The sequence below is a fragment of the Aethalodelphis obliquidens genome, unplaced genomic scaffold (genome assembly GCF_003676395.1).
Source record: "Aethalodelphis obliquidens isolate GAN/ISIS:26980383/991018 unplaced genomic scaffold, ASM367639v1 scaffold1, whole genome shotgun sequence".
Taxonomy (NCBI): domain Eukaryota; kingdom Metazoa; phylum Chordata; class Mammalia; order Artiodactyla; family Delphinidae; genus Aethalodelphis; species Aethalodelphis obliquidens.
The window spans coordinates 8,180,650-8,203,178 of NW_020837945.1; the positions used below are offsets into that span (position 1 = coordinate 8,180,650).

The 22,529-nt window shown below is 38.2% G+C and overlaps 1 protein-coding gene across 17 annotated transcripts in view; it reads right to left on the minus strand.

Annotated features, from left to right (window-relative positions):
- The window catches only part of TTC3 (tetratricopeptide repeat domain 3), a 139,316-nt gene that overhangs the window by 51,520 nt on the left and 65,267 nt on the right, over positions 1-22,529 (minus strand). For 16 of the 17 annotated variants that reach the window (XM_027099525.1, XM_027099442.1, XM_027098521.1 and 13 more), the window contains 12 exons: positions 20,031-20,143; positions 17,484-17,604; positions 15,333-15,455; positions 14,471-14,572; positions 12,507-12,599; positions 11,779-11,843; positions 10,654-10,790; positions 8,781-9,107; positions 6,394-6,645; positions 3,634-3,680; positions 2,596-2,652; positions 1,513-1,586 (listed from right to left, as the gene is read on the minus strand). In XM_027099525.1, coding sequence (XP_026955326.1) covers positions 1,513-1,586; positions 2,596-2,652; positions 3,634-3,680; positions 6,394-6,645; positions 8,781-9,107; positions 10,654-10,790; positions 11,779-11,843; positions 12,507-12,599; positions 14,471-14,572; positions 15,333-15,455; positions 17,484-17,604; positions 20,031-20,143 — 1,511 coding nt within the window. The remainder of the gene's footprint in view (positions 1-1,512; positions 1,587-2,595; positions 2,653-3,633; positions 3,681-6,393; positions 6,646-8,780; positions 9,108-10,653; positions 10,791-11,778; positions 11,844-12,506; positions 12,600-14,470; positions 14,573-15,332; positions 15,456-17,483; positions 17,605-20,030; positions 20,144-22,529) is intronic. The other variant, XM_027099189.1, reaches the window with a different exon arrangement.

Below are 22,529 nucleotides of genomic sequence, written 5' to 3' on the forward strand. Positions count from 1 at the left end.
AATGGGAGAAAGTACTGACAAACGAATCAATGGACAAAGGATTAATCTCCAAAGTACATAAAGAGCTCATACAGCTCAATATTAAAAAAACAAACAACCCAATCCAAAAATTGGCAGAAGACCTAAATAGACAGGTCTCCGAAGAAGACATACAGATGGCCAAGAAGCAAATGCAAAGCTGCTCAACATCAGTAATTATTAGAGAAATGCAAATCAAAACTACAATGAGGTTATCACCTCACACCAGTAAGAATGGGCATCATCAAAAAATCTACAAACAGCAAATGCTGGAGAGGGTGTGGAGAAAAGGGAACCCTCTTGCACTGTTGGTGGGAATGTAAATTGGTACAGCCACTATGGAGAACAGTATGGAGTTTCCTTAAAAAACTAAAAATAGAACTACCATACGACCCAGCAATCCCACTACTGGGCATATGCCCAGAGGAAACCATAATTCAAAAAGACACATGCACCCCAATGTTCACTGCAGCACTATTTACAATAGCCAGGTCATGGAAGCAACCTAAATGCCCATCGACAGATAAATGGATAAAAAAGATGCTGCACGTATATACAATGGAATATTACTCAGCCATAAAAACGAGCAAACTTGGGTCATTTGTAGAGACGTGGATGGATCTAGAGACTGTCATACAGAGAGAAATAAGTCGGAAAGAGAAAAACAAATATCGTATATTAATGCATATATGTGGAACCTAGAAAAATGGTACAGATGAACTGGTTTGCAGGGCAGAAACTGAGACACAGATGTAGAGAACAAACAAGTATGGACACCAAGGGGGTAAAGTGGCAGGGTGGTGGTGGTGTGATGAATTGGGAGATTGGGATTGACATGTATACACTAATATGTATAAAATGGGTAACTAATAAGAACCTGCTGTATAAGAAAAATAAGTAAAATAAAATTCAAAAAAAAAGTGGATAGTAATAATATAACTTAAAAAATAAATTAATTTAACTTAATTTAAAAAAAAAAGAAATGTGAGGGGAAAAAATTTTGTGGGTTTTTGGTCCATATAGGAAAATGATATAAAAAGGTCACTGCTTCTCACTAGTTTTATTTCTTTTGTCTATTTGTCTCTTGAAAACTCAGTTTCAACAACCAGCTACCACTGGAAATCACTAACATCTAAGGTTAAAACCACAACATCATTTATAGCCTCCAAAACATCTTCCTAGTAATTATCAACAGGACATTCTCTTCACTGAACATTTTAAAGAATAGTTTCTAGGATCTTCCCACAGTATCTTGCACAGAGTAGGTTCTCAAACTTATCAAATGAAGGTCATCAGCCCTGTGATTTTAATGCAGTTTATATGAATTCTTAACACTGACAGACCACACTATAAATTCAACCATGAGGGGTCACATCAGGTTGTCATTAATAGATGCACATCTTTAGAGAAGTTAGGGAAATAAAACACAAGTTTAAAGTACATTAATACCACTTTTAAGTTCAAATAAAGCAAAAATTTTCAGACTGTACTTACTTATGGTCTTCACCTGAAGTGACGGTCTCATTATTTGGTGCGACTGAAGTGGTTCCAGACCCAACTAACATAGGCTGGTTTAAAAGACAGAAAAATGACAAGGATTTTCCACCTTAAAATTACCACTAAAACTGATGAATGCTTACATAAATAAATATGCATACAAACTGCCAATATATATGACTGATCTAAATTTTCTTGTGAACAGGAACATACAGGAATAAAACTTTCAACAGCCAAAAATAGGCCCAAATTAACATTTAGGTAGCTTCTAACGCTCTAAAATTTTTTTAATTATCACTGTTTAAACTCTCATTTTAGATAAACTAAAGACATATAGTGAAAGATAAAAAGTTTTATTGGAACTTATAAGCTGCTCTCATCCTCCCCTAATATTTGTTCACTTTTTCAACCCCTGCCCCCTATTTGATCCCCCAAATACATGAGAGCCACGAAGAACCCACCGTAAGATTTAAAAATAATGCCCTAGTTATCTCATGTGCCTGAAGCAGAGCTTTAGGTGAGAGGAAGGAAGGGAGCCTTTCAATTCTGAGATTCTGTCATGATGATTAGTATTCAGTATCTTTATTTTGAATGTTTTAGATAATAATTCTATTAGTTATTAATAATAGGTATCACGTCTTGTCATACAGATAATGACACTAAGTAAGGCACACGGAAGTCAAATAACTTGCCCAAGGTCGCACAGATAATAAAAATAATAACAATTGGTAGAACCAAGATAAGAACCCAGGTCTGCCTGATGCCAAAGCGGCCTTGGTCACATTGCTCTATGACCAGCCATACAAAGTCCTACATTATGACAATGATTTCACTAGGAAATATCTAGAAAATAAAAAGGACAATAAAGAGTCTCTTTCAAGAATTACTTATATATGACATGAACCTTAAACTTCCTCAATATGTAGAAGACTGCCAAAACATCTTTAGACAAAAGCCTAGAAATTCTTTCTCTACAAAATACTTCAAAATATCCCAAGAATTGGTTAATTCTTATTTGTATTTATTTATATATTCAATTAATTATTTTGGACAAGAATCAATACAGAAAATACTCCATACCTTTGAATCTTTTGGCTTCTTTTTCTTGCCTTTGTTTTTTATCTTGGTAGAATTAAACTAAAACATAAAAATTATTGAACATTCATATAACAGCGTTATGAAGCTGCCATATATTATAAAGATACCATACTGATTTTCACAGACTAGTCCTAAGCTGAAGTACATGAAATGTTTAACAAAAATTAACACTATAGTGTGTTAAGCCCTAGTGTTTTGATTTATAATAGAAAATAAGAAGAAGTTAAATGATGCCTAATGCTATAACTAAAATTAAATTGTTCCAACCTAACATGTTGTACCCATTTTAAACAAGGTTTATGTCATTTCAAGGAATTAATCAGACTTATTACGTAATTCCAGTTACATGCTGATCATACTTTAATGATTTTCCTTTTACTAAACCAAACTCAACATTCTACAGCTGGCCAGACACCAGGGCACAAACAATGAATTCAGAAGAAGCATTTACTTCCCATGGGCTATGTCAGCTGTGTTTCTACAGTTAGCCAGACAGTGTCTAACAGAGTAGGCTAAGACAAAGTTTCAAGTATAGATGACTTGATCCTAAAAATCAGTAAACAAGTATCTTTCTGACTGAAAACTGCCACAAACTACTAAGGAAGACAACTCTGGAATTATTTTAACTTAAGCTCAATTGTAAGCCACTCAAAGCAAAGTCCATTTGTTTTCCTTACAGAACAAAACATTGCAATTTTAATCATTACAGATAACGTTTCATTTTTATGCCAGCAGATGACTCAAGAACTCCTTTCCTATATCTATGATTAACATTTATTAGTTGTGAAAACTTATGGACATTGTCTAATTTAAACTTCAGAGTGTGCTGACTGTTGTTCCAATTCCAAGAGGAAGATTGGGATTAACTTTCTAAGGAAATCGTACACGTTATCCAGAAGTCCTCAAGATTTGGTTCTGGAGCGCCTCTTGTGATGTAAACAAACACTGGCCTGGATCCTCCTCTCTTCCTTTGGCTGACATGAATTAGAACGTAACATTGAAAGTGATCAAATAACTTACTGGCATATCACCACTGTCCTGTTTCCTTAATACAGTGCAGCGGCTGTCTGTAAGAAGATACAGATGGTTTTGTGAGGAAACAAAATGTTTATATTGCCATAGGATACACTAAAGCCTTAAAGAAAACCACCCCAGATACTACTAACATCCACTATGTTCTACTCCTTATTTGGCTTTGACATAAGTTTAGCTTAGAAACCAAGAGCAAAATGGCTAACTCATCGGAAAACCAACTACAAAGAACCACAAAATTTCAATCCAATTCAGCATAATTTGACTGCTTTCTAGGCACCGAACTCTACGCTAGGTGCAGGGAATACAGAAATGTATAGAGAAGTCCCTGCCATCGATAACCTCATGTTCTGCAAGCTACACAAAGAGGCAAACACCCATAGCTCAGTGTGCTAAATGCCACAGCAAACAGTGGAAACAAGCTGACAGAATAATAAAGTCTTCAAGGGGAGTGGCCTGAGTCAGGGGTCAGGGAGGGATGTGGGGAGGAGGGGACTTGAACAAGTTAGACTTGAAATGAACAAGCAGAGGGGTGGGATGTGAGCAAGGAAAGCACAATGCAGGTTTGGACACAGCAGGAAGTGGGGTGTATATTCAGAGGGCAGATGGGGTGAGTGCTAATGAACCCAGAAAGACAATGTGAATTCAATTTGTAGGCAAAATGAAGCAAGTGCTTCCCAAACAAAATACTTATAGGATCAGACCGATGTTCTAGAAGAGTCACTAACAGCAACGTAAGAGAAAGATTTGGAGTAGGAGGGTCAGAAGCATGGAGACCAGTTTGGAGGCTACTGCAATCATGGAAAGATTATTAAGATCCTGGCCTAGGGAAGCGGCGGTAGACACGGAAGGGCAGATCAAAAACAAAGCTTATTTGAATTGGCAACAAACTAGACATGGGGTAACAGGCAAGAGGAAGGGTGGAGACCAATTTCAGAGTTTTCCTGCTTAAAAACAATATTAAAACGTTATTATCTGAGATAACCAGGAAAAACAGGTCTCTAGAGATACAAGTGGCTTAAGCCATATTGCTCTTAATGGGTCTCTTGGCCATCTACACAGAAATTCCAACAGTGAAATATGCATGCAGGATCCAGGAGAGTTTGGGTCTCCCAATTATCACGGCATTGGTGATATTATTGAGTACTCTTATTTACAAGATCAGTGGATTTTGAAGTTTTAAGAAATACAGTCATTCCTTTAAGGGAAAGGAGACAAAATTGAAAGTGTCTGGGATGAGGGTGAGAGGCACAAGTAGTGAACTTGAAAATCTGTTGGCTGGTCATTTGGCTGGTGGCTTCCAACCCTATGACTAAAAGCAGAGAAACAGTCACAACTGGATGGACTGTATATTTTAGGTATAGAACACAAGAATCAGGGAAAACACATAATGAGAGGGTTGGGTCCTTTTTAGTTATCTTGTGTGATCCAAACATGCATTGAGTTTTGTAAGCTCAGAACAGCGTTTTATTACCAGCAGCAGCAAACTGATGGCAATAAATTCAGGCTATCAAGAAGCATGTCACCTCCAGTCATGAAGCAGTGTCCTAGGAAAATAAAGTCACCTATATTTGAGAACCACAACAAAAGTAAGCTTTTCGGTTCCTTATACTGCATTTGAACTTCATAATGCATAACATTTTTGTACAAGGCCAGACCTTTTCATGTACCCTTTAAAACAAATGGCACAAAATTTGAAAGTCTAACTCCTGACAATATATAAGCAGACTTCTGATGCTAAGGGAAAAGGTGGGGGCAGAGGTGAGGCGTTATCCTAAGAGATACATGCAGTACCAAAGACAAGAAATTTAAATTAATCTAGAATCTAAGAATATTAAAATTCTGAACAAAACAGAAGCACACAGATCACTGGCTCCAATTCCTCATTTTAATGATGAAGAAACTAACATTCAAGAGAAGTTAAAGAATTAACTACTAGTTAACCTATTCTGCCAAACTGGACTCCATGCCATTATCCAAGCAGCCCCCTCAAGTCCCCTCCACCCTGTCTCTAATTCTGGATGTCAACCTGTCAAATTCCACCTCCATGTTCAAAGCTGGACTTGGACTCTACCCCTGCACCAAGACTTTCCTCCTCCCCAAGGAGAACCCCTCAGCACTTTTTCTGGTCCTCTCTTCTCCCATATTAGTTATCTGTATATTCATTTTACTGCCTTTTCTGAAACATAAGGTCCTTGAGGGCAGAGACTAGCGTAAGCATTTCTGAATTCCTTGTTAACACCTAGCACAGGGCCTTGAAGCAGTAGTAAAAGAAAGTTTCTAATTAATTGAGTTAGGAAAGTAGCTGGGCCACAGCCTACTTTTCTTGACTCCCAGCTCTAGGCTCTTCCCACTACAATACATATTCTATCTGTTCTAGATTCTGCAGGCATCACCCACTTCTGCAGCCAATGTTTTCTTGAATGCTACAAATCAAGCCATTTCCTAAGAAACGCCATCCCTTTGATATACAATCTCTGCCATGACACTGTGAAAATACCTACTATGAGAATAGTATGGTGTACAGTCCGTGTAATGTATCCATCTGAATATCTCTACAACACTTAACTCCACAGAGTAAGAAGGCTTTATGACATTTTTTAAAAAAAATCACTATTCTTAACACTAATTTCCCCAAATAAGCCAGTTGTACCATAATAATTTTCATTATTTTCTTTAAGTATTTAAGTAAGCTAGATCCTTGGGAGATTTTTTCTAAGATTAGATATAAACTGCAAGTCCACATACCCATTATATCAAAGAATTCATCCAAAGCATTCTGCAGTGCTGGGAACTTGTCTCTGTGTTCTTCCAGCAGCCATATTAAACATCGCGCTTCCTTCAGTGACGCTGGCTCACAGAAATAATCAAGCTGCTTTCCTTCGATAGAGCCTAGTTTATGACCATATTTCTCATTCCAGAGAAAAGTCATGATGCTAAAATCAAGCTCCTTCAGAGCGGCCCCATAACGAGAAAAAAAAGGTCCTGTGGCATCTAAGCCTATAATAAAAACAAAACCCAAGTCAGAAGAAGGGGAAAATTATTTGCTGTAAAGTCACATTCAGTTTCACATCTCTGAAAGCAGCTCTACTACAGTTTGCTTACATTTTCAGTGAAAACATTCAAATAATGGAGAACGAACTTGTTCAAGCTATTATGCATTTTAGAAACACCATTTCACATTAATATGTTAACTATAGTAATTCTTATCTATGAGTTGAACAAGGTAGGCCAAAGGTTTCTATTAATATAGTTTTTATCAGACCTAGAAGATAGAAGGAATTAAATGCCTTTAAAAGGCATTTTTAAAGGCATTAAATTCCTTTAAAAATATTACAATACCTTTTTCACTACTTCGCAATGATTTGCATTCCAATTAGTTTAATTCCAAATTGAAATTTGCATTCCAATTATTAAGCTGACAAGGTTTTACAATGCTTTTCTGCATATGCTCCGTAAGAACAAAATACCAATAATATACAGAACTTGCCAAGTGCCTATAAAACAGAAAATGGGCGAACTCCTCACCCAACACCCAAGAACTACACCTTATCCCCCAAAATATCACGGCTCCTTACCCTCCTCACAAGATGCGAGGTGGTCACTATTCCCGCTTTTATCCTTCCCTTCTCCAACTCAGAAAAAGGGGTGGCTGCAACCTCACACGCCACTACTGAAAGGTGAACACCTGCTACCTACTAACACAGCCGCCAAAAAGCAAGGATTGGCTCTGCTCTCTCCCCCGACACGCCTCTAACACAGGACGGACCACAGGTTCTCAGTCCGCAAATGAAGCAGAGATTGCCAAGTTAAAATTACCCTGGACAGCTGTTTCTTCCAGATGAAACAGTTAGCTTTGCAGAAGTCATGTTACATGAAAAATTAGTGTATTTAAACAACAGAATCAGGGATCACATAAAATACTCATACAAGGTTCAAGGGAATCAGCAATGAAGAAATACCACATTCACATCTCCATCTATGGCTCACATCAAAGCATGTGCTCGTTAAGGGGAAGGGAGCAGATCACACCTAGTACTGAAACGTTAACCCCCGCTCCCACTGCATTTAAACTAGGCTCTTCGTTAAATATAGCAGGTTAAAGTAAGACATAACTTTATAATTTACTTGTCTGATTGTCAGTAGACACTAATAGCAATCATTACTTAGGTGAAATTGTCCGGGGCCAGAAACCCATGGAGATGCATGCTCAACACAGCACCATTTAGTTATCAACTACACCAAGTTTGCTGCCATCTTACTTCGTCTCTACTGACAGAAACATATCAATATATTCTCTGAAACCCTGGAATTCTATCAGCTCCATGTCTCTAAGGCAGGTCAGGCAGGCTCTCTCTATAGACCGCTGCTGAAAGGGCCTGCCCTGCTGTGGCTCCCACCAGCCTTTTTACCCAGCAGGTGCCAAGTGAATCATCCACAGCACTAGGCAGCAGCCAACCTGGTCATCAGGACAAACAAGGCCCTGGTAGCAGAAGAGATCACCACCTAGTTTAGTCAACAGCTCTCTCTGCAGCTGCCTTCTGCAGTCCTTAGGTGGCTCTGGTCAAAGAGCCTGCTTGGGGGGTTCTTCCTGAACCGCATTAGGAAAATCAGGGCAGAGGACCAGAATGTTATGACCCTGTGATTCACAACACTGAAAGTCAACCCCAGGGTATTTCTCTCTTAATCCTTAGATACATACTTGCCCCAGGTGATCCTAAGCAATTAGTTCCATCCACTCTTTCCTGGAAATTCTCCACTAAGGAATGTGACTACTTAACTGCACGATCCCAGAGGGCACTCCCCAGCAGCTGACTCCAGGGGGTGCTATCTACCCATGGCTGTACCCAGTATTCACGTACTTCACACAAGGACAAATAGTTTTGCATAACATAGGACTGGATTTTCTTACTGACTGAACTTTCCTGTGTTTCTACCTTATACAAAAGCATATTGTAACCCCTCCAAAAAGTAACCTAAAAATTGTGAGTTGGGGGAAACAGCATTTTTAACCATACAAACTTGTGGTTCTACATTTTAAAAAATCATAAATGATGATAGGAAAATGAGAAAGGATTCAGAGGCCTACGTTTATCCTTCCTATGAAACTGCATCTCTAGAATTAAGTGACGTACCAAAGCTATTAAGTTTTTGGATCCAGGTGGCTAATTTTGGTTCCACTTCTTTAAGTTCACTCAAAACATGCAGAAACACCCTTGTCTTTACTCTATTCTTTTCTTGAACCAAATGACAAATGACATAGTCCACTGCTTCATTCAGAAAATTTCTGCTAGAAAAACAGGTTGTGTAGTCTTCTGTGGTTAAAACCTTCCAAGAAAGCAACTCTTTGAGAAGCTTGGAAGTATTCAGTATCCCAGACTTAATCTTGTCAGCATACTGCTTTATGCACTGCAGAATTCTGTCATCAAGGAACTGGCAACTCTGAACACTGTCTACAGTTTCTACGGATAAATAACAGTGGTCAGTAAAAAGGAGAAAGAGGAACAATTTGCAAAAATATAAACTCAGAAAAAATTAACGTAACATTACACAGCAATATAAAACATGACTCAGATGTATTCTTTATGTTGTTTTAAATAGCCTAAGAAATTTTAAATTAGGAATATAAATAAAATATTTAACACCTTTAAAAGGTATGAAAGTTGACATTAAATCGAACATATCAAATACCTTATTTCCTTCACTTGTACCACTCATCTAAAAATCCTAACTGAGCCTCATCAACTCCCCAAACTTTATATTCAGTAAATATGTTTCATGCATGAATGCAAAGGGTTTTTTCCTGGAGTTGAAGGGATCATTTCTTCAGGTATAAATACAATTAACATTAGGTAGTTACTGTATGTTATTCATCTTATTGTTGAATCCTAAATCATAGACCTGTGGAATCATTGATTCCAAGCTGGGAAATATCTCAGAAGTTCATCTTCCCACCCAGGCATTTCCCCCTAAAAATGGTCATTTAGCCTCTTGAAGCTAAGACAATAAATTAAATACAAAAAATATATATATATAAAATAATGATGTTCACTAAAAATTTTTTCGGTAGGAAAGATAACTGTGATTGATTTGTGAAACATTAATGGAATACTAGATGAAAAATAAAGACAACAAGAGGAAATATTTCATTTTGGGAAGAGCCATCACAGTAGAAAATGAGAACAATGTACTTCAACTCAAAACTGAAAGCATGCCTGGGGCTGTAACGTACAGTATGGTGACTACAGTTAATAATACTGTTTTCCGTATTTGCATGTAGATCTTGAAAGTTCTCGTGAAAAAAAAATTCTGTATGTATGGTGATGGATGTTAACTGAACTTACCTGTGGTAATCATTTTGCAATATATACAAATTTCAAATCATTATGTTGTACACCTGAAACTATACCTCAATTAAAAAGAAAAAAAAAAAAACTCAACCCCCGCCCCAAACCTGAAAGTAAATATGTCCACAGAAACAGTAAATTACTGAGACCGCTCCCATGTTGATCAGGGAATGCTGACAAGACAGGTGTAAAACAGAAGGCTGGATTAGGTAATCTCTCTGGCACCTAGTATGAACTGCTTCTTTATTTGAACTCAGCATATTTCAGATAATCAGTGGCTAATTTACAGTTCAACGTTTCAGAACTTAAATCTGTGTAGCAGGGTTTACAAACCACTGTCAAACATACAGTAGGAATTTCAGATATTATTCTCACATGCACTTTGGAGATAAGGAAATGGACAGAGTGTCAGTTTGCCCTGAGTTAGTGGCAGGGTAGCGTTTTCAATCCCTGTATATTGCTTCTAAATTCAATGTTCCTTACACCAACCCCCTCCCCACCTCAGTGTATATCAGAAGATGGTGATAAAATCAAAATGCCAATGGAAATCTAAATTTCAATTCAATAACAATTAACATAAGGCCCAGCAAGATGAATATTTATATTTATACTTTTAAGCAAGAATATATTATTATTATCATGACTTGGACTCCCAGCATACCTTTCTGCTCTTCAATTTTAGGTGGATTACTTTCCCTTAAGTCCTCTTCCAATCTTTCTTGTGCTAATTTTTTTGCTTCCTTTTTTTGAATCTTCCGCTTCAATTTTTTGTCTTCTTTCAGCCTTAACTTCTCTAGGCTGATAAGTATTTACAATTAGTCATAACTCACCTTTGTTATAAACTCAATTAACTATTTTCCTTTGCCTAGTGTAAGTTACAAGTTTCCTTTTTTAGTTAAAACTTGGCCTATATCTTCTGTTCAATATCAAAAACTTTTGAGACGTGGTCAGTTCAGTCAAAACAAGTGTACTTGTTTCCTGAAAACAAGAACCTCAATGACTGAGTGACTTCTAATTAAGGATGGCATGTACAGATCATGCAGATGTTATTTCCATGTATTTGAGTTACTGCTTAGGGTAAACAAGAATAGTAAAAATGACTCTGCAAGGTAATACATGTAAATACTCATTTCCACAGTAAAATATTATTTTCACAACCCAATAATGGCCCACAACACCAGAATTTGGTCAATATGGTTACAACAAGTTCTCCTCAACAAATAATTCTGTTCATCTTTTCTTCTGCTCTTTCCTGGTCACCAATGATGAAAAAAATCACTTCTTAAAATGGAAAGCAAGAAGCAGGACCAAAAAGAAAAGAAAAAAGGATTGGAATTATTTGATCTGAACAAGAAGATATAGAAAAGAATAATTTTGACAGTTCACTGAATATTTCAGGGTGAGAAACAGTCACTGGTTCAAAATGTTTGCTGAAGAGAGTAAAAGGAAAGATGCTTTTGGAATTAAAGTTTCAACAACAGAGAACTAAGTATATAATTTTTATCCAAATGCCAAATCTATTGAACATGTCATTTCATAGCTCAATTTCATAATTTTACTTATAAATTCAACTATTAAATAATGCTTTTTATTCAAGTTTTTAGCATTTAACCATTCTAGGCTAGTTCCCTTGAAAGTTATAAATACCCATAAAATTCACTTAAGAACCACTTATCTGGATATGTGTGCAGAGCCAATTTTAAAAACAGCATAATTTAGAAATCTGCATTTAACAGAATTATATTCTAATAGACATTATTAAGCTACTGATTATTAAAAATCTTACCTAGAACATTTCTGTTTCAGAATAGGTCTTGGAGGAACCTTTTCTTTAATGACTTTGTGTTCAAACTTTAAATAAAACAGACACATCCAAAATTTGTCTCATGCTCCCATGACATAAAGCACAAAACCACAAGTAACAAGCATTTCAGAAGCACACACAGTCAATGTTCAATTTGATAGGGAACAGTGATGATGTTCTGACCCAAACAAAAGCCCAGAAAACTTTAGCAAAACAATTTACTGAAAAGAGGAACAAGAGAGTAGACACAATTTAGGAAGCTTAAAAAAAAAATTAAGAGTAAGCAGAAGATCAAATAAACTACAGATGTCATTACAACAACCCACTCCTGCCAACTCCCATACAGTGAGGCTAGAGGTAATCCCTCCAGACACTCTCCTCCCTCCCTAAGATCCCCCACCTCGCCAACACCCAAACGTTTACTGGGAATTAACAAAATAAGGTTATTAAAGAGAGTAAAAACAGTAAAACTAAAATGTAAAAGACCTCCTCCTCCTTTTAGGAGATAAAAGAATATGAGAATCCTTCAATGCACAGACGCATTCTCACATCCTATTACTTCCTATAATTTCTTATAGTAAGTAACCGCTTCTTTCCTGGAAAACACAAGATCCAAATAGTACAACTTCCATAAATTTAAATCATATTTTAAAAGGTATCAGCATTTTGTTTATTAATTTAAGGAGACTTCCCCTTTATTAAATACTTACTTCACATTTAACTTGACCACCACTGCTGAAGATGATAATCTTTGAAATGATTCCTTCACAGTCAGGAGTAAGACAAATTCCTTGCAGAAAATCCTATTTGATTAGAAAAAAAAAAGTGGTCCCTCTCAGCATAAATCTATACACGTATTCCATTTTAACCATCAGGAACAGTGAAAATGTGATCTAAAACCTCCTTCAGGGACGCGCCGTAAAGTGCCTGCTCGTTGCCATCTGACTTCCAGAGCCCCCAGCTGTAGGGGTGACCACGGGACTTGCTTTGTTTGCGTAAGGTGAGCTGACATGATGTACGCTACATCCATGCAAAAGCTTTAAGAAACACTGAATGGACCGGCCATTGCTCTTTTCCCTCCGCCATAAGAATGTGTTCCAGTCACTCCTCAGCCTCAATCAGAAACAAAGAACACAGCCACACAGACTGGAGCTGCCACAGCCCAACCCTGGACAACGAATGCAAAACTTCAGGACAAGTGACGCAAGCAAGGAACGAGCCTTTCTTACTGTAAGTCATGAGATATTTGAGTTACTTCAACACATCCTAGTGAAAGCGAATTTACAGAGGGTATTTCAACCCATGGGAATGGTAAGACCACTGAGGGCGAGGGCACAGCCAGAGAAGCTCAGTTAAGGCAGGACAAAGACATAGCAGAAGTGACTCAATGGCGGCAGCTATTTGGTCACATCATTACACCTCTAGTTAACGACATGAAAATGTGTAAAATGTGAGAATTTATTTCTACTAAACTTCAATAATTCCATTGCTAACGTTCACCTAGCACAACCACCTTAGTTTTTTTCCTCAGTAAGGATAGGGGTCTACCTGAGGCTTAGCAGCGTAGAAAAAGGTTTTCTTTCTTTAAGTCCATAGCTTATATGGATCAGAAACAAATTCTATCAATGCAAACAAGATTATTAAACTGTGACTGCTCTCAAAGTATATCTGGCTAATGGAATTAACATCATTATCTTGTTAATTAAGAGAAAACCCCAATTAGATGTGGCAGTACAAAATTTAAGTTGATTCCTCAGTACAAATTATCTCATCAAATTTTTTTAGAAATTATAAAATTTGAAGCCCCAATTCTACATCATAACATTAAAATCAGACATTTAAACTTTTTTTTTTTTTTTTTTAATTTTTTGCGGTACGCGGGCCTCTCACTGTTGTGGCCTCTCCCATTGCGGAGCACAGGCTCCGGACGCGCAGGCTCAGCGGCCATGGCTCACGGGCCCAGCCGCTCCGCGGCATGTGGGATCTTCCCGGACCGGGGCACGAACCCGTGTCCCCTGCATCGGCAGGCGGACTCTCAACCACTGCGCCACCAGGGAAGCCCTAAACTTTTATTTTTGATCATAATATTTCCAATGTAAAAGGGGTTCAACAATTTATTAAAAGCCTCTATGGTTACTGCCCTTTACACTTGCATAAAATAAAAACAAAAACTGGGCTTCCCTGGTGGCGCAGTGGTTAAGAATCCGCCTGCCAATGCAGGGAACATGGGTTTGAGCCCTGGTCTGGGAAGATCCCATATGCTGCAGAGCAACTAAGCCCGTGCGCCACAACTACTGAGCCTGCGCTCTAGAGCCCAAGAGCCACAACTACTGAAGCCCGCACGCCTAGAGCCTGTGCTCCGCAACGAGAGAAGCCACTGCAGTGAGAAGCCCATGCACCACAACGAAGAGTAGCCTCCACTCGCCGCAACTAGAGAAAAGCCCACGTGCAGCAACGAAGACCCGATGCAGCCAAAAATAAAATAAATACGTTATAAAACAAAAACTGATTTTCTAACTTTATCATTAAATTTTTAATTTAATATTTTCTAATTATGTCTCATGCACAGGGAGGAATTCATATCCTCTTAAGACTTTTCCTAAAGATTCTTAGGGGAAAAAAATCAACATACAATAAGCATACTGAAAAATCCAGATAATCTTGTTAGCCTTACCTTGTCAATTTTATCATTAAATGTTGTTGTTTTTAACTTCTTCCAACAGTTCATGTGGAATTCTATTTTACAGTACTGGCAACAGCTGATTCGTATAAAACCCTAGGGTTTAAAACAATTTTTAACTCACTTTTGAAAGATGTCTACACACACATTCTCTCTCTCTCACTCACTCACAACACATATTAAGATGGAGAGCTGTCTGCACTTACCTGGCAGACATAGCTAGATGCCACATTTCCTCCTGGGGGAGTGTAAGACTTCCGTACCCCAGACTGCCTAGTGCTGGAAACACTGAGCTTAACTGACATATTCATTTCCACAATTTACAGCTGCGTTATCCTTTACAATACCAAATATTTTATAAACTTTATCTCATCTGATCTACTAACCAGGGACAGCGAGCAGCTTCTATCTTCTTGAATAAGCTAAAGCCCAGGGTCTTACTCACTCAATTCATTGCCAGACTTGGTCTCAGACTTAGGTCTCTAAGAGTTAATTCAATGATCAGAATGGCCTTCAGATTCTTGGACTCAAAATTTTACAAGAAATTGGAATTGCAACAAATCAGGGGTACTAACCTCCCTTTGTTCCCTGGGCTCCTAAAAATAGGCTAGAAAGGGGAAATGGAATCAGCTAACCTGCCTTCTCAGGTCACCGTCCCTGCCCTCGGTGTTTATTTCAGTGGCTCTGGGCCCCCATGTGAGACGATGTAGACTTAAGTCCAGGGGATGGGGAGGACAAGAGGACATAAAACTGCTGACAAGTCACAGCACTCGTGTCTCCAATTACAGAATTTGTTCTGAATCCATTTTAAGGCACAATTCAGCAAGTTAAGGACCTAGTACACACTCATTAGTACCTTAAAGTCTGGATCAGTTATGTATATCTGGATTTTGGAATATCCACGGCACTTCTGATAGCAACAAATGGCATCCGGCACTGGAGGGAACCTGCATTCTTCAATAAATTTCTCTAACAGCATCTAAAACAAAAATAAACAAAAATGGTACTACTACAACACTAATTCAATGATAAAATGTTTGTGATTTCAATAACCTCTTGCCATCAAAATATTTTCAGCACAGAAAGGACCAAATGCCTTTTAGCCAAGAACTACATACAACTTTTAAAATTTTTCCTTCTAGAGAGAGGCTGATACAGAGACATGCCAAGAGACAAAGATGGGGAAAAAAAGGGCGAATCAACAAATTTTCAAAATTTCAGACTCTGAATCAAAATCTTATCCTGTGTTATAATCATCAGGCCTCATTTTACACTACATACCTTTTAGAAATCTCCTTCAAGCATTCACAGGGAGTCAAATGAGGCAGAATAACCCTTAGGGCTCTACTGTTCTCCTTCCCGATGTCATTTCACCTAGGACCCCACCACTGTCATCCATCTACCTCCCTGAACCCCTGCCACCTGTGCCTGTTCATCACCTGGAGAATTACACCACTGCCCCCGAAGCCCCCAAGACTCATGCCACGCTTCCAGCGCTGGCTGTCTGTTATCAGTAGTTCCTGTGCCTCCACTCCAATCCAGTATAAAGAGAGGAACATCCAACAATCCCTACGTTTAGTTTTATTTTTTATACGAGCTTTGTTGAGATATAATTCATATACCATACAATTTACACATTTAAAGTTCAGTGGTTTTTTTAGTATATTCGGAGTTGTATAATCATCATGATAACCTAAAATTAGAACATTTCACCATGCAACAAGAAACCCCATACCCATTAGCAATCCCTCCCCAACCTTCCTCAACCCCCTAGCCCACTAATCTACTATCTGTCTTCACATATAGATTTTCCTATTCTGGAGATTTCAGATAAACAGAATCATGCAGTATGTGGCCTTTCACGTCTGGTTTCTGTCACTGATATTCAATTATATGGATATACCACATTTTATTTAACCATTCATCAGTTGACGGACACTTTGAGCTGTTTCCACTTTTTGACTATTGTGAATAATACTGCTATGAACATTCATGTACAAGTTTTTGCGAGAACATGTTTTCCTGTCTCTGTACATACCTAGGAGTGAAACTGCTAGGTCATATGGTAACTCTATCTTTAACCTATGAGGAACTGCCAGACTGTTTTCCAAAGCAGCTTCATCATTTTACACTTTACAGCAATGTATGGATGTTCTGATTTCTCCAGATCCTTGCTAACACTTGTTATTGTCTGCCTTCTTGATTACAGCCACCCTAGTGAGTATGAAGTAGTATCTCATTTTAATTTGCATTTCTCTGATGGCTCACTGTTGAACACATTTTACATGCTTATTGTCTATTTATACAACTTGCTAGCAGAAACACCTATCCAGATCTTTTGGCTACTTCTAATTAGAGTGTCTTTTTATTGCTGAGTTGTAAGAGTTGATTCCTGTGCTTTTAAAAGCTTCAGCCAAAAGCAAGTTCTGAGTAAATACCAGGGTTCATCACAAGTAAAGGCCTATCCTAGTCAATTCACACACTTTAGTCTTTCTAGAACTGGCAAAGAATCCTACGCTTCTGGATATGAGACTAAATTTATATTTTCAGAGTCTTCAAGTACCATTAATAACCATGATGAAAAAACAACGCTATACCTTTCTCTAAGTACAACCAGTACGCCATGCTGCTTAACAGTGCACATTCTGGTCAGGATGCCTGGATTCAAGTCCCAGCTCCACCATTTCCTAGCTGTTTAACCTTGAGCTCAACACTTAACCTCTCTAAATGTAATCTTCCTCATCTGTAAAATGCGAATAATCATAGTGCTCATCACATAGGGTTGCTGTACGGGTTAAAGGTAATGATAAATGGAAGGTGTATGACTGGCACACAGGAAACATTCAATAAACGTTGGTGATTCTCACCAGTCTTTCAAGGGGAAACGCACATGGAGGAGCGGAGGACAGAGTACTCCTACCTGTCTTCTGCTACCTGAGTCAGAGCGCAGAAGCACAGGTGAGCTTTTACGGTTAGTAAGATGCTCTCTAGAGAAATAAACGGTTACCTTTATTTTCCCTGGCTGAGTCTCTTCAATAACCACATTACTTGTGGGCCAAGTTAACACTCCAGGAAGACGACAGATCAAGGTTCTTGCTTTCTCGAAATGATTAAGAGCTTCTAGAAATCTAAAGTCATAATTATGAAGAAGGTATTAAAGATGTGACATGAATTTTCATTCCCCACAACAAGGCACAGAGATTTCAAGCTTACTAGGTAAGAGTACATTTGACAAATCACTACACAGAAATATTCAATGTAACCCATATGTTCTTTAAAAAACCAAGACATTATCACTGTTTGCTACAAAGATAATATAAATTAAACACTAATCTACCTGGACACTGGCTTTATTATGGTAGGTGCACACTAGTCCTTTTAAAGTTGTAATTTTTTTTTAAGTTTTCAACAAGTAAAACAGAAAACTGAATAAATTATGGCTGTTCCATTTTTATTTCATTTACTAATCTAATTAGATTCTTGTAGAGCAACAGCAAAGCTCCACTTCAACTAATTAATCATAAATAGGGAAATTTTTTTTCACTTGACTCATTTAGAACATCTATAGTAAAACCGATTTGCTGAAAAATTTTTAAAGAAATCGTATATTCTGGACATCTTCAATGATAAAGCAGTGAATTATTTTAACAGAACAAATGTGTATGTAAACTATTTTAACTATAAATATGAAATCTTTCATTTCCAATTTATGGCTTAAATATTAATCTCAATAGAGTCCCACAGTCTGTTCAACAAAAGAATACTAGAATACTGGATCATAAGGTTATCCCAGTCTTTATTCTTCTCTTCAGACTAGAAAATAGAGGGTTCTCTGCTTTCTCCAATCTTGAAACGATTTCCCAATTGAAGAAGTCATTTTTGCCTTTGGGTACAGAAAACTTCACCTGCAGAAAAGCTAGACCAGCATCCACCATAAGACAGTTATTACACAGCAGGACTTTCAACCAGACACTGCACATTGCAACAGCAAAAAACCAGCTTACTGGACACTGAACCACAAACCATATTATTGTGAAATTAAAAGTTAAATGGGTTTCCGCAACATTGTAAATCAACTATACTTGAATAAAATAAATTTTAAAAAAATTTAAATGCCTTTCAAAATGGCAAACACGTCTTCATTTACTACAACCTCCTACACATTTATGTTACATTCCCAGATCTTGTGATATCCGCATGCGGCCACTGCATTAAACAGGTATGTCCCAAACAACTTATGCTAAGCTGGAATTAATTTCATTTATTACCATAGAGGTGACTGCTAAATCCTCACTACCCCTGATCCTTAAAAGAGTTGACCTGGTCAGACAGTAGCTTCAGGAAGTAAAAGAACTTTCTTTAATCTTTAAAGATCTTTAAAGAAAGTTCTAGGCACCCCCTGAGATTGGGTTCCCAAGAATACCAATGGTCTGATAAAACATCCGCTAAACAGTTAGATGAAAATTTAAGGATAATTAAAAGTTATGAATGATATTCAATCAATCAACAATTATTTCTTTATAAAAGTAATCTAACATACCTACCACTATATTGGCTGTAATTCAACTATAGGTTCAGAGGAGAGATTTTTGTTTCTAACTCATAATGTCCTTGAACATATATAAATTTCGTATTAGCGACTTCCCTAGTGGCACAGTAGTTAAGAACCCGCCTGCCAATGCAGGGGACACAGGTTTGAGCCCTGGTCCCGGAGGATCCCACATGCCGCGGAGCAACTAAGCCCATGCACCACAACTACTGAGCCTGCGCTCTGAAAAGCCCACACAGCACAACGAAGAGTAGCACCTGCTCCCCACAACTAGAGAAAGCCCACACGCAGCAATGAAGACCCAACACAGCCAATAAATAATAATTTTTAAAAAAAATCCTCATACAAGTTTTTTGAGGGAAATGGGTATTTAACCAAAATATTATATAATCACACTTGTAAAGCATTAATTTATACCAATTCAGTCGCCACTTATAAATGACATATACTAAAAGATAAAACATAAAATCCTTTGTGTCAAATTACTCTATTATTTTTTTAAATTTATTTTTTATTTATTTATTTTTGGGTCAACGTTGCTGCACATGGGCTTTCTCTAGTTGCGGCGAGCGGGGGCTACTCTTCGTTGCAGCGCACGGGCTTCTCATTGCGGTGGCTTCTCTTGTTGCAGAGCATGGGCTCTAGGTGCACAGGCTTCAGTAGTTGTTGCACACGGGCTTAGTTGCTCCACGGCATGTGGGATCTTCCTGGACCAGGGATCCCCTGCATTGGCAGGCCGATTCTTAACCACTGTGCTACCAGGGAAGTCCAAGTTACTCTATTATTGATTTTCCTATTACATTCAAAATTAGAAAGCACTGGGAACTGAAGTGATTGACCTTACTTTAATAATTAATATCCAAATGCCAGTCCTTAAAGTAAACACAATTATCATAGTGTGCGACAGAGAAGATACCAAAGTAACTCCAGAAAAAGGATCATCATCACATTAGATTTGAAATGAGTAACCAGCCTAGGGCATGAAGTAGTGTGGCTTCTACTAACCTGTTTTTTTTCAAGTACACTTTTCCAATTCCACAGTAAGCCAAGCAATCAAGTCCCTCATTGGGGTAGTGTTCAATCATCCTCTTAAACTGGTTTTCAGCTTCAGATAATTCCTTCAATAGCAATGAGAACAGTGATCACTTACACAGAAAGAGAAATACTGGAACCGATTTTACCTGAAAGTTGATTCCTTTTGTGTAATATTAAAAACAACCGTATATCCTAAAATTTCTATGGCAAAATTATACATTCTGTACTTCATTTTCTTAATAATTACATAAATTTTGACCATATGGATACTCAAGAGACACAACCAAAATGATCCAGCTCCAGGATGAAAAGCTGGCACTGAAATCAGACAACCAACCAGATGAGCATTTACTAACACACAGAGGTCACAGCGTGTGCTGGCTAACCCTAAAAGGTGTGAATTCAGGGTAAAAGAGACTGATTTGGATGCAAACACGCCATAACATACATCCTAGTAAGTGCTGCCCCCTTGGGATCACAGGAATTCCAATGATGTTGCCACAATGTTTTGTGACATAAGACAAATGCTCTGCCTTAAAAGCAGCTCTTTAGTAAACTTTACAGAGCTTAGAGTACATTCTTTTGAATATTCTCAACAGTGGAAGCCTCTGGGCTTTGAATGAATATTGTTTTGGAAAAAATCCAAAAGACACTTAGCTCAAAGCAATACTGGCCACTCCACTGTGGGTGAAAAAGGAAATGTCACTACAAAATGGAGTTAAGAAGAAGCTTTGAGGCCAGCTCCGAAGGAGGCATGCCAGAAATGTTTCAGCAAGGACTGTTCTGGAGTGAATATAACTTCCTTCTGGGGACACTCTGAATGATGAAATTCTCTTAAATGTCCAAGTTCTATCGTACCTATTTAGTTTTTTTTTAAATCAAAAGTAAATCAAAGTAAATAAAAAATGTAATAAACTATTTCGTCAGTTCCGGTAAGGCAAAACATGGTAAGAAGCTTATTGTTACTCTGCCAAGAATAGAAGAATGGAGATCATACAGTCCTGTCTCCAACAATCTACTAGAAAACAGAGTTAGAGATTCCCTAATGAAAGACATTTATCTGTCTCATCAAGAACAAGAAAGGGGGGCTTCCCCGGTGGCGCAGTGGTTGAGAGTCCACCTGCCGATGCAGGGGACACGGGTTTGTGCCACGGTCCGGGAAGATCCCACATGTCGCGGAGCGGCTGGGCCCATGAGCCATGGCTGCTGAGCCTGCACGTCCAGAGCCTGTGCTCCGCAACGGGAGAGGCCACAACAGTGAGAGGCCCGCGTACCGCAAAAAACAAAAAATTAAAAAAAAAAAGAACAAGAAAGGGGCTTCCCTGGTGGTCAGTGGTTAAGAATCCGCCTGCCAACACAGGGGACACGGGTTTGAACCCTGGTCCGGGAAGATCCCACATGCCACAGAGCAACTAAGCCCGTACACCACAACTACTGAGCCTGTGCTCTAGAGACAGTGAGCCACAACTACTGAGCCCACGTGCCACAACTACTGAAGCCCGTGCGCCTAGAGCCCATGCTCCGCAACAAGAGAAGCCACGACAATGAGAATCCCGCGCACCACAACGAAGAGTAGCCCCTGCTCACCACAACTAGAGAAAGCCCGCGCACGGCAACGAAGACCCAATACAGCCAAAAATAAAAACAAATAAATTTTAAAAAATGACCAACAGCATGTCACAAGGAAAATGAACCTCACTCTCTGTAGACCACTCAGACAGTGGAACATAAAACAACCTGATCCTTATTAGGGAGCAATTAGGGTTAAGCCTCATCTAGCCTAGGAAGCTTGGGGCCCAAGTTGGTAGAAAGGATATATTATTCCTGAGGTAATTCTAGAGCCATTTCAACCTTTATCAAAAACTCGAAGCCATGGAAAGCAAAGTATAATGCTGAGCAGTGCAGGTAAGTAAGCTTTCCAGGAGAGCACTGAAAGACCATGAGTAACGGAAACCATGTGTGCTGACACCCATACACTGATTGCACGTGGTTATGGGAAGCCTGAACTCTAGAAGATAAAACACCCAGGTACTTACTATCCAGAACTAAGAGCTATTAACATTAGCATTCTTTTTATGATTTAAAAAATAAAAAGGCATGACACAAAGTTGAACTCTCCTTTTTTAACCTTCCAAGTCCCATTCCTTTCTTCTATCACTAAATGCAACCATTATATTAAATTTGATGTAGGGCTAGTCCATGTTTTTTTTTTACTTTTTCAAGATTCACAGATAGCCATAAACAATATATACTATTGCCCTGTAAGTTTTCCACTTTGCACATAAGTGGTATCACGATGTTACTACATTCTCCAACTTGCCTTTTTACCTCAACATGTTTCCGAAATTTATCATGATATACCAGGTCCTTTACTTTTTATACAAATAAAAGGTAGATTCCCACTGGTGGTCTGGCATAACTTTTTTCTAACGGAAACACAAACTAAATTTTCTTTTCAAAAAGAATCAC